A 12,500-nucleotide genomic window follows, 5' to 3' on the forward strand; every position below is an offset into this window, starting at 1 on the left:
CCACCTCCTGCTATAGGTAAGCACAGCCTCATGTCAACCAGTGATGAACAAGATACAGGTGTCTTAGCGTGGTGCTACACGTTAAACACCTTCTACGTGGGGTTGATTTAAAAAAAAAAAAAAAAAAAAAAGGCGCAACCCAACTGAACAAATATCGAAGCAAAGGTATGTTTACAGGAAGACTGCAGCACAGTCCTGAATCTGTTACCAGTTCTACCAGTCAACCCACTTCAAACCCTGCTCTCATTTATACTCCACAACATCAATGATTTTCTACTAAACTGATTCAGATGGCCCTTTCTCTCTGATCCCCAAGAACAGTAAGGAGTGAGTATGGGGGGGGGGGGGGGCGGGGGGGGGTGAGGAACACAATAATCAGACCTGATGCCTAGACGTCTACTGCATTGCCAAAGCGAAGGGTTAATACCCTTCCCAACTCCAGATGCCATTAAAGGAAAGGGGGAGAAAAAAGAGGTGGAATAAAAAATAAAAGGAAACAACATGGAACAGTAGAAGAGAGGGAGGGAGAGAGAGAGAGAAAAGGAAGAAAAGGGAAGAGGTCTTCGGACATGTGTTTCAGTTTGTAAATAGAACAGTGAATTGCTATGGATATTGCTTAAATATCTGCGGCTTTTTGAGCATCGCTCAGCGGAAGTTCCTCGGAAATCATTTTGCAACTGACTTTCCCTGAAAGAGCCAGCAAGCCCTTTTTAATGTCAAAAGCTCCCATCTGGTCCTCCGCTCTTTCAAGATGTTTTCTCTTTCATTCACTCGGCTATTTCTTTTCTTTCGTTTTTTTGACAGTAAATTCACATAAACCAAAATATCTGCAAGGCTGAATGAATCTCCTGTTCTTTTCTTTTCTTATTTTTATAAATACAATGTGCTGCTTTCAGTATTTCTGCACTATTAGGTTCACTGTCCTGGACAGAACACACACATGGTTGGCCATGAGGCAACACACACACACAGGCACACGCATATGCGTGCATACACACACACACAACTTTTTTACATACTTAATGTAGGATATGCTAAATATATCTGGATGATAGATGATTTCTAACTTCCTGTGTACTTGCTTTGATCTCTGTGTTGCCGCCTCCCCCTGCCAGTATTTTCTCAGACTAGGAAAGGTTTTCACACATCTGCATGCACACACACACACACACACACCTGTAGGCCCATGTGCAGAAAAAAAGATTATATGCTTCTTTCCAAGTCCGTTCCAATACCCTAATACTATAATACCATGATGGAACTCTCTACGCTTTCATCCTCATTCTTGTAGATCTGCATAATCAGCCTGACAACCAAAATGTTGCCATGGACACCTCACAACATCACAGAAGCTACCACGGTACACAGCGACATTCAGGGCCCATAAACTCACTAACATAATGCAATAAAAAGATATAATTAACCAGAATTATGCAATAAAATGAAAGAGGATGATTAGAGTAACCGCATAATGACCGCCTCCCCGCGAGGATCCGTGATCAAACCACTAATGAACGCCCACCTTTAATTTACAGCCATTAAATAATCCCTCCTTAATGAGCAAATGATGGGTAAAAGTCAGTCTCCATAGCCGTCTTTGAGATTTCCCTTTCCTCACATGACTCATGTTTGTGTGCATTAACAGACTGTCCCGACCTTACAAAAACTGGCTAAGGGGTTTTATCCTGAGAGTAATGGATCAAACATGTGGAAAAGATAAGGTTTTTTTCCCTTCTTCTTCTTCTTAACCTTTACATTTGAATTTCAACCTAATATAAAGCATGTTGAACACATAAAATATCCCTTTCCCCTCGCTGATACTTTTGTACAATTAATATGTCAGAACTTCAGGCTCATCAACGCCACCAATAGACCACTTGAGTCTGCAATGATGGTAAACTGATGGCGCAGACGAGACACACAGATCAGAATAAAACAGAGAGCATCAATGACAGACGTAGTTCACAAGAGAATGTTTTTGTTTTGTTTGTTTGTTTGTTTGTTTGTTTGTTTGTTTTTTAAAGATAAATACCCTACATCTTCTCAGCGGCTTCGTAAGTAGAGAGCCACATTTCGATGTTTACAAAGGCAATAGCGTGAATTACTATGTGACACTGCAACATATTATCTCCCACTGAACTGAAATAAATCCATTTACAAATACAGTAAAGCTCTTTTCCCAAACCTCAGCCCATAACAATAGTGCAGTCACTTTGAACATCACATGATATAAATCCCATAATAACCCCTGTGCCTCTGACCCACACCAGCTCAGTGACAGATCATCAGTAATGGGAAGAGGGGACAGAAAACCGCGGCGCACACAAGAACAGACCAACAAACAGGAAACGCAGAGGGAGTATAGAGAAATCTAGTCACATCCATGTTTTCCCAGATCAGGTCCACTTAAACTGTTGCCTACAATTACATATGATAATATATAATAGCGGTATGGATGACAGTGAAGGTGGAAACAATTAAATACTCCCGCCAAGCAACACCACCAAAACGAAAGGTAATTATACAAAGCATTTCGAGAAATCAACCCAGATCAATATATAGTTTAAAGCTGATTATACATTATTAAATAAGATATGCAAATTACTATATAGCAAAGTCAGAATTTGTACTGGGATACATAACATTCTACTCACACATTCCTCTCATAAAAGTCAATTTTATTAGTGTGCCTCTCGCACGTATGACTGTACATACACACAACATCATACACGGAGCTGGCTCTGGCTACGACAGTACATAATGATGCAGAGATATTTACCCGGTAATGACATGAGTTAAAAACAACGGCATTAAAATGCTACTACAAAGGCATTTCTGTAAATAAACACAAGTAAAGACAGATGTAAAAATCAGTGGTGGCTACTGTATGTGAAGGGGACATGCATACTGGTTGTTTTGTACGTTCAGTTTGTCGGAGGCCAACGCGTAGGGTCGAGGCCTGGCACACTGTGCCCTCCGCAGAGTGACATCACACATTCAACTGTGTGAAGACAGCCTTTTACATTTCTCCCATGATGTCATCACCCGGACAAAGATCATCTTCAACAACAGCTTCGAACAACAACGCTTAAAATGCTACAAACTTTAAAAAAAAAAAAAGAAAAAAGAAGAAAAGTAAGAAAAGAATTCCCTTACTGTGATTTCTCTTCAGTTAATCTCTGATAAGCAAACTCATCCAGCAACAATAACCAAAAAAAAAAAGCTCTTTGACAAACAGCTATGCCAATATCCCCCCTAAAATCATTATGCTTTAGCCACAATCAGAGCAATCCCAACATTATTTAGTCCCGCATCATTAGGAGAGCAAAACAAGTGAATACAAATCAAATATCCGCATGCTACTGGATGAACATTTGGTAAATCACATCTGTACAGAGATGTGGATTAAAATGGTAAAAGCTTCACGTGTAAAACACCTCAGAGATCCCTCCTGGTCGCACTGACAGACATCAGATATATTTGCTTTCCGTGTTGGTCAAAAGAACTCTTCACATGCCCTGTGACACAAGCAGGCAATAAAGTGCAATGGTGTCTCAGTGGGAACTGGGACGCTTGTTCTGTTACCTTGGCTGCGGTGTCTGTGATGGCTGACAGTATACAGATGGAGCCCAAATTTGTCTAAGAAACAAAAAGTGGCGCAGCACCCTCTTGTGGTGAACTAAGTCCCTCACAAGCCAAGCCTGTGGTAAAATGGTTCTATTGTTTTTTTTTGTTCTGTTTTTTTCCCCCTCCCCTCGTGACAGTTCCTCTTTTACAAAGTGAAAAATTTACATTTTATCTTAGATGCCGACAAAGCTGGTTTGAGTGGTTTTGTATAAAAAACTGGCAGAAATAACATGAAGAGCTGTGATGTTAGGAGAAGCATACAGTCGCATCAAACATACCGCAATTGCACATCTAGAGATGACACTTAAAATCCAGTCATTAAAAAACATCCATGTTTTGACAGATGCAGAGACCGAAAGAGAGAAGATGAGAGAGGGAGTGGTGGGAAGATAGAAAAAGACACGTTAAGAAATTCTATGGGCTCTCTCTTAACATCTTCACCTACTCATTTGACATTACCCCATCTTTCTCTCTTTGTATCAGTCATTCCCTCTCAGTCTCTTGTTATCCCCTATGAAGCTAGGTCCAGGTGTGTGTGTGTGTGTGTGTGTGTGTGTGTGTGTGTGTGTGTGTGTGTGTGTTTCACTGTGTAAGTGCATGAACATACAAAGTGGTGTATTCACTGTATGGTCTGGTGCGTGCGTGTGTGTGTGTGTGCGCGCGCGTGCGCGCGCGTGTGTGTGTGTGTGTGTGGGTGTGTGTTTGTGTGTGTTTGTGTGTGTGTGTGTGTGTGTGTGTGTGTGTGTGTGTGTGTGTGTGTGTGTGTGTGTGTGTGTGTGTGTGTGTGTGTTGTCAGGCATGGTTAAAAGTCACTGAGGATGGAGATGTCAGCGAACTCCTTGCGGTAGCGATGGGCAGAGAGCGAGAGCACAAAGGCCCACTTCAGAGACATGAAGCTCCACACACACGACAGGAACAGGCTGTTGGGATCCTTCAGAGCTACAGAAATCACACACAAACAGAAACACACAAACACAAACATGTTTAAATGACATGTAACAAGAGCTGTCCATTCACCTACAGAGGATTAGCAGAAATGACATAGAAACTAATGACACCAATTCCTCATAGTATTGCATTGCAAGGGTGTGTAACATCACACCAACGATGTTTCCGGTGTTCACATGAGCATCTAAGATCAAGATACATAATCATACATTCTGTGTTGCCATGCGAGTAAAGAACAGCCTCTTCAGAAAGCATGTGAATGGAACAGAAATGCTCACCAAGTGTGCAGTGTAAATCTCCTTGTGGTGTCTTTTTGCTCGTGCCAAAACACTACCGAGTCCCAATGGAATTCCCAACCTTGACTAAAACAGCTGTTAACTGCCTGTGGAGCTACAGCTATTGATGACCACTGACTTTGCAGGCACGGCCCTCCCAGTTTTTAAAGTGTTGTTTTTCAAAGATGTGATTCCTTTTATTTGGGACCAGAATATGTCATTTCACGCTAGCTGTAGTTTAGTGCAAACCCCTTGACAACAGTCGGAATCATAAAGGGATGCTAGAGAGAACCCTCACCCTTAATGAAAAGCAGACATAGTTTGACTCATAGTTTGACTCAAGACAGACAAATACAACACAACCCTACATGAAGAGCTTTGTTAAGGTAAAACAGTTGTCTAGAGAATGTCGGGTCATGTAGTCTTTGCATGGAAGTCTAATTGTGTCTTTCAAGTACATGTTTTTATGTTGTGTACACAGAGAAAGATTGAAACCACTGTCTAAGCTAAGGTAACTGACAGTTCAGCAGATAGGATGTATTTTTAATAAGTTCTTATGAGGCTGAAAAGTTACTGTCATATTCTATTTCTTTCATAGCCATCATGAAATGACCAATCACTGCTGGCCAGGGGGGCACTGCCTGTATGTTTTCACCTTGGGAAGTTACTATGGTACTGCACTGCAATCTACCAGGTGCACACTCCCTGCTGAGAGCAGCTTAAACTAAGCTGTTCAAATATCCTGAAGAGAGGTAATTAAGGGGAGAGAAAGAGATAAATATGTTTTATTTTGTTTGCTTTTTTTGTTTTGTAATGTCTATGTTTGTTCTACGAATGTTTAAGTCTATGTATGTCTACACACAGAGATTTTGATTTCTTGTTTTTCTCATCCTCTGTACTGAGTGGTTTAGCAACACAAATGCACTTCTGAATCTGAACTGGAGAGAGCGAGAGAGAGAGAGAGAGAGAGAGAGAGAGAGAGAGAGAGAGAGGGGTGGGATAGATATATAGAGAGAGGGAGAGAGAGAGAGAGAGAGAGAGAGAGAGAGGGGTGGGATAGATATATAGAGAGAGGGAGAGAGAGAGAGAGAGAGAGAGAGAGAGAGAGAGGGGTGGGATAGATATATAGAGAGAGGGAGAGAGAGAGGGACAGATACTCACATTCTTTACGTGTGATGGCCACTGAGAGAAACGTGATGAAGGCGATGATGGACAGCAGGGAGAAGAAGACCCCGATGAAGAGGAAGAACTTGAGCCCCTTCAGCCAGGTCCGCCAGTAATCCTGCATGTACATGATGTGTGTGACCAGCGCCCAGAGGGCCAGCACACCTGTTGGACACACACACACACACACACACACACACACACACACACACACACACACACACACACACACACACACACACACACACACACACACACACACACACACACACACACACACACACACACACACACACACACACACACACACACACACACACACAGTATAACTTCTCTGTGGAGAAACACGACCCTTCACCAATTACACATTCAAACAAACATGTCACAGGCTTGATCTCAGCTGAGATACACCTCACCAGAACACCATGTTCTGTTGTTTACTCATGTGCAACCTGTTCTGCTTGTCTGTTTTAGTCAGGATGTGTATCTCTGTGACTGCGTGTGTGTGTGTGTGTGTGTGTGTGTGTGTAGTTGTGTGTGTGTGTGTGTGTGCGTCATACCAGCTCAGCAAAGCACATTCTGCCTGCCATGGCACTTTGATTCGCTGTGTCATTCTTTCTCAGCTCACACTTTTCACCTCGTGTCACTCCCATTCCTGTGTTTTCCCCCCCACATAGTCACACTAGTTGGGCTACTTCTCCTTTTCTGCCTCAGTTCTTCATATTTCCCTCTTTCGCTATAGCAAAGCCCACCTCTTATGTCCCTGGTATCCACAGTAAAGCCCCTTAGTCATGGCTAGAGTGGGATTTACAGTCCAAGAGTAAAAAAAATGCACAGTCATCAGTCAGATCAGCATAACTTGTATGGTTGTTAGTAAAAAAAAAATCTGGAATGTCACATGTTAAACCTTCAGCACATGCTCACAGATGGAAGTCAAGTCAAGTTTATTTGTTGGTTTAGGCCCTGGGCTCGGTAAAGCGCCTAGAGGCAATTGCATTGTTTTGGCGTGATATAAATAACATGAATTGAATTTGTATAGCACAGTTTGAAAACAAAACTGCAGTTGACCAAAGAGCTTCACACCGTAGAAAGCGAAGAGTACAGAAATGTCCAAATAACACAAAGACAAGGACAAAGCGCACATCAATACACTTCTAAACACCTAGAAAGCCACAGAACACCAGTGGGTTTTTAGATTGGATTTAAAGCATTCAATTGGTGGGGGCTGATCGAACATTACGTCGTTACGCCTCATACGACTGTTTGGAATGGAAAGCAGCAGTTTATAGGATGACCTCGGTGCTCTGGGAGGTCAGCGGGGATGTATAAGGTCACTGAGATGTGCTGGAGCAATTCAAAGCTTTAAAAATGACATTAAAATCGGAGTAATGTGGCATGTTTTTTTATTTATTTTGCACCAGCTGAAAACGTGACCGGGTAGTTTGACTGACCTCCTCCAAAATATAGTGCGTTGTGATAGTCAAGGCGAGACTAAGTAGAAGCATGGATGATTGACTCGAAACCTCTAAGAAAACAGGTGCTTGACCTTGCTTAAAACTGTTAGACGGTAAGAAGACGACTTCACAACAGCATTTACTTTCTTATCAAATTTAATATCAGGGTAACATAAAATGCCAAGATTCTTAATTTAGGATTTGACATAATCTGAGAGCGGCCCTAGATTGCAAACTACAGTTTTAACATCTGGAGATCCAAAAATTAAAGCAGTGGGCTTGACTGAGAAAGGTTCACCTGAGAGGCTGACCTTTGTTTCCGGCGCCCTATCTTGCTCCAGTGGAAAAATCAGAAAATCTCAAAGTTCACCCAGAGCAAAGTTCTACTATTGTGTGATGTTAATTAACAGCCTGGCAGAGATAGGAAAGCCAGTTAGAGATGGCCTGCATTTACATTGAATTGATAATGACATCCATACACAGGTCTATGCTCATTCTGTTGAGTGTTTGACCAATGGATTTGATGGCAAACTGCCGAATGTAGCCTATGATCCCACCTAGGGTGATAGGCTCATGGATACAGGTAATGTATTGATAGAGACAATAGTCTAGCCGTCAAGCCAGGCCAGCAGATCTGATAAAACGAATAGCTTCATATCTCTTTATAGATTGGACATGATTAATCCATGAAAGGATGTTTTGCAAGGGTGTGTCTGACATAACAATGGCACTACAGACACACTTAAATCATGTCATCGTTATTATCATGTCATGTGAGACAAAACCTACTCAGGTATGTGTATTCAGTAAGCTAGTTTTGTTTTCTCTACCAAATTAATTGTGGTTCCATGACAGACCAAAATCACTCACAGTCCAAAATATTCACACTACTGTCTGCAATTACAGTACGGAGGAAAGCCTTAAAAGTAGACCACAGCAGGTTACATAGTTTTAAGCTTAACTACACATAAAATAATGATATAATATTGGGAGGCCTGATTCCAAAAATAATGTCCCTAACTTGTTTCTCAAGTGTCAAATATATTTTATAGTTGTTGGGCCAATTAATGATTCACTGAATGCATAGTTATATTGGGAAACCATTACACACCCTGTCTTAAAAATGACTGTAAGACTAAACATTTCATTTTCACAACAAAAATGCACACATTGGCAAGCAAGTGGGGTGGTATGTGGAGTTCTGGAGCACTTAAAAGTCACATTCTCTAACGATAGATTCACCAACAATTTCACAAACTATATTTGACTTATATTGTAACGTTACCTGATAAGCCGCCCATTGCTGCTGTCCATGGCTGTTTATATGCAATATTCCACACCAGAAAAGCGGAGAATCCCATAGCCATGCCAAAAGCAGCATAGCCTATGCTGATGTATGTTTTATTAATCGCCATTGGGAAACCGAACACGAAGAAGTCACAGTAAAATCGATCCCAGCAAAGACAGAAGTAAGCTACGTACTGCGGTTACTAAATGTTGAATTCATAAAACATAAAGGATCGCCTATTCTAAAAATAGTTATTATGAAACATCAGCTCCACCTCCGTTCATCAACAAGCGCGTTATCTTCAATTGCGAAATTATTATCTGCGAAGAGACGGTTCATAAATACTCCAGTTTCTGAATAGTTTTGGGGCTCATAGCAAGACACCGACAGTTGGTATGTCGTGTCTTTATCACGCGTTAATGACAGCTAGCAGCTACTGTATATTGTTTTCCATGTTTACAGTCAAAGCTCCAGGTAGTCTAAAAAAATTACCACCGATAGCTAATGTGAAACGACGAGCATGCAATGAAACTACTTCGCCCACGAAACAGTGACGCCTGTTGGTTGGGAAGAATACAGAATTTCCTGTGACAAAGTTACGAACATGGTGACTGCAGGTTTGTCCAATCGTCTGTCAAGGATGATCATTTTATGTGTCAAACTAAAAATGTTTCACAAGAAATCTGGATAGACGGGCAAAAATCCAGTTTTTAGAGTGCTTAGGGGTTATACAAAAATACAGGGGATAACAGGTCCAGTGGTCCTCTACTCAATTAATTATAAACAACATCAACGGTAAAATAAGACTACAACTAGTCTATTGTTCGCCAAGATGACCTTTATTCATATTCACCCACAGATTCAGATAATTTCATCACAGCAGGGCCTACACGTATACCTAGGCCTAGGTTTGATCAAATCACGTTACCTAGATGTACCTGTTTGTCCCTTGTAGGCCTGAAGTGAGTTCTACTTGGGGTTAGGGTAGGGTCGTACAACTTCATTTGATCATTATTCACTAGTCCTGTGAGTATGTCATATACCTCCCTTTTGAGTTTGCATACGCATCTAGTGCCCTCATTTTTATTTCACATTCATAGACAACACACACACACACACACACACACACACACACACACACGCATTTTTATCTCCTTTAGAAATTATGCAAATGACATACTGTGTATTGTAAAAGAGACCACTTTATTTTCTTCAAAACAGCTATATACAACACCAAAATAAAACGTTGTTTTATCCCAATATGGGACAATAATATTTTGTCAACAAAACAATGACCCATTTTCATTGTATATTAAAATATTTTCCTCACTTACAGTAGCGAAAAATGTACAACTCCAACAGGACCAGAATAAAAAGGCAGAAGAATTCTCTGATAAACACGATTACATGTAACATTTAGATGTAGCAGAGTCAAGAACTTAAATATATACCCACACATGAACTAATGAACTAAATGTGAGGAATTCCAAGGGCTGTATTGTGGGTAGAACATTTATCCTTATGGCTTTTTCTGGGAACATGTTTACACACATGAAGGCCATTTTCAACTGGAGATTATTTGTCTGTTCCATGTCTCAATTCCCTGCTCTCAAAATATTGGTAGCTTATCTAGAATGCATATTTTTTAAATCATGTGTCTGAACTGTAATTCATCGATAAAAATGTGTTTGTAGTCTTTTTTTGTTGTATCTTATTGCATTACACAGACTTTAAGCAGATTAAATACATACAGTACTCTTAAGTAGTAGGATATTCAAGTAGAATCCAAATTGAAGTATATATGAAGGTGTGTTAAAAAAAAACACTGATCTAACTCTACCATTTGGTGAAAAAATAGGCGAAGTGCATGGTTAATGGGGGTTTTCAAGACCTGAGGACTACCATGACCGGTTGTGAATATTGCAGTCTTCCCTGGACATTAATGACAACCCATGCAACTGAAAAGCATGCCACTAGAAACTGCAGACAGGACGTGTGGAAAGCATGTGACAGTTGGACACAGCTAGGCTGATGTGTGTGTGTTTTGCCGGACACAGAACAATCCAAAGTATATACGCAAAGAATGTCAAGGCAAAACCCGAATGTTCTCTCAATAAAAATAAAAAACAGAGCTTTTAGCAGAGTAATGTTCACTTTTTCCCTTCTGCTAACTCTGAACTCCACTGCAAGCTTTGGGACACACAAGGTAGTGAAAACAAATATCTGCAAAACAGGCTACGTAGCAGTTGTGACTATCTAAACACAGGGGGAGAAGTCGGACAATGAACCCTTTGATCCTATGGGCTGTTCCAAGTTCAATGGTCCATCATCATGGCTCCCTCTCGATTGTCAAAACACACAGTCACTTGACTCTTTGGCTTCATCACTACAATAGCATACATTGGACCACGTGGATGCTATAGGCCTGCTCTCCAGGGTTTTAACAAGGTTGTCAAAGCTCAACCCACTGACAACAACTGGTGTACACAGCGAAAGCTTGAGATTTACTGAAACTTGGATGTGGCAACCACAGGCAAGAACTGGCCAGTTCACTTTTCCAGTTCTACTGAGACAGATATATGAGACCGATACATACATACACAACCAGTAAAGCCCTCCGTATAAATAATTTAGCTGTGCTTGTGATTTACTTGTGAAGCGCTCTTCCAGGTTTCATGAAAAGAAATGTGCCTTTCTGAGGACGACTAAATCAGTGCTTCCACTGGGGTTGCCAGATATCACTCTTCTTTTTTGATGACGTGCCATTGAGGTTATATAAATGCTGAGGAGGAGAAGCTCTAAAGAGTCCAATCCTGTAAAATGAGGTCGCTGACCCCACGCCTAATCCATCAGCTAATGCAGTCTGTTAGCAGTGGCAGGGGTTTCAGTCCAACGACAAACACGGCAGTCACACCTGCATCAGAACTGGCTTCTGTCTGTGCCTATAGTGCAGTGCAGTAGACCCTGCAGGGCCCTGCTTTGGTTGCAGTGGGTTCATCAGACACAGGTTTAACACATCAGGCTGTGCTATGTTCCCTCATTAGGCTTGGATTCCTCCTCTCCCTGCCTGCTGTGCTGAAGTGCTTGTTTTCGAAGATCTTGTTCAGGCCTCTGATGAAGCCTGGGGCTTGAGTTGTGCCTTCTCCATGGCTGTACCATAGGGGTCAGATCGCTTGAAGAAACCCAGCTGCAGAGAGATGACGTGATGAAAACAACAACATTCATAAAGTCCTTCATTATTTATAATATAAAGGAATATAAAGTTGGCATGTCAGACACGTTTGTACTTTTTTAGTGAATGAACAAGTCAATCTGGAAAGCTTGCAAATATATATAAAAAAAACATATTGTTCTTCAGCCCAGCCCTTAACTACATCATCTCTAAAGAATGGTTGATTTGTCACAATAATTGTGGCACCGTTTTAAACCAGCTTTCCTGTTTGCTCACATTGATATTCATGTTTGTAACAATAAACCATTGGGTGCCAACTCTGCAAAAAGAGATTAGTATTAAAAAAACAACAACAAAACATTTCTCTGAATATAATTTAGCTCCTACGCATAAGCTAGGTTGACCTGCTCTGACCTTGTATAAAATGTATATGAGCAACGCCAGCAGGAGCAGCCCAGCCAGTATGGCTAGGATGATTATCCACAGGGGTACAGCATATGGGTTCTCTGGATTACCCCACACTATTGGGGTCACGACCTACAAGAAGACAGGATCAGAGCATACGGACAGCA

The 12,500-nt window shown here is 41.2% G+C and overlaps 2 protein-coding genes across 2 annotated transcripts in view; both read right to left on the reverse strand.

Moving 5' to 3' along the window:
• Positions 1–4,360: 4,360 nt before the first annotated feature.
• On the reverse strand, positions 4,361–9,285 carry slc48a1b (solute carrier family 48 member 1b). The gene is made up of 3 exons (XM_012822678.3): positions 8,754–9,285; positions 6,012–6,179; positions 4,361–4,566 (listed from the first exon to the last, which is right to left on the reverse strand). Exons 1-3 carry the CDS (start codon positions 8,881–8,883, stop codon positions 4,430–4,432), a joined length of 435 nt encoding a protein of 144 aa, XP_012678132.1. The 5' UTR covers positions 8,884–9,285; the 3' UTR covers positions 4,361–4,429.
• A 655-nt stretch (positions 9,286–9,940) lies between these two features.
• LOC105895850 (integrin alpha-5-like) overlaps positions 9,941–12,500 on the reverse strand; it is a 35,439-nt gene continuing 32,879 nt past the window's right edge. The window contains exons 29-30 of the mRNA XM_031568270.1: positions 12,343–12,465; positions 9,941–11,943 (exon numbers count right to left, since the gene is read on the reverse strand). Coding sequence (XP_031424130.1) covers positions 11,860–11,943; positions 12,343–12,465 — 207 coding nt within the window. The 3' untranslated portion in view covers positions 9,941–11,859. The remainder of the gene's footprint in view (positions 11,944–12,342; positions 12,466–12,500) is intronic.

The sequence above is a fragment of the Clupea harengus genome, chromosome 5 (assembly GCF_900700415.2).
Source record: "Clupea harengus chromosome 5, Ch_v2.0.2, whole genome shotgun sequence".
NCBI lineage: Eukaryota > Metazoa > Chordata > Actinopteri > Clupeiformes > Clupeidae > Clupea > Clupea harengus.

What these genes read in the sequence shown, in the direction of transcription:
- slc48a1b (XM_012822678.3), bottom strand. Translation starts at nt 8,883, where the DNA reads ATGGCGATTAATAAAACATACATCAGCATAGGCTATGCTGCTTTTGGC. An exon ending in AGCAATGGGCGGCTTATCAG is followed by an intron (nt 6,180 to 8,753) that starts GTAACGTTACAA and finishes TGTGTCCAACAG; the next exon opens with GTGTGCTGGCCCTCTGGGCG. An exon ending in GGCCATCACACGTAAAGAAT is followed by an intron (nt 4,567 to 6,011) that starts GTGAGTATCTGT and finishes TGATTTCTGTAG; the next exon opens with CTCTGAAGGATCCCAACAGC.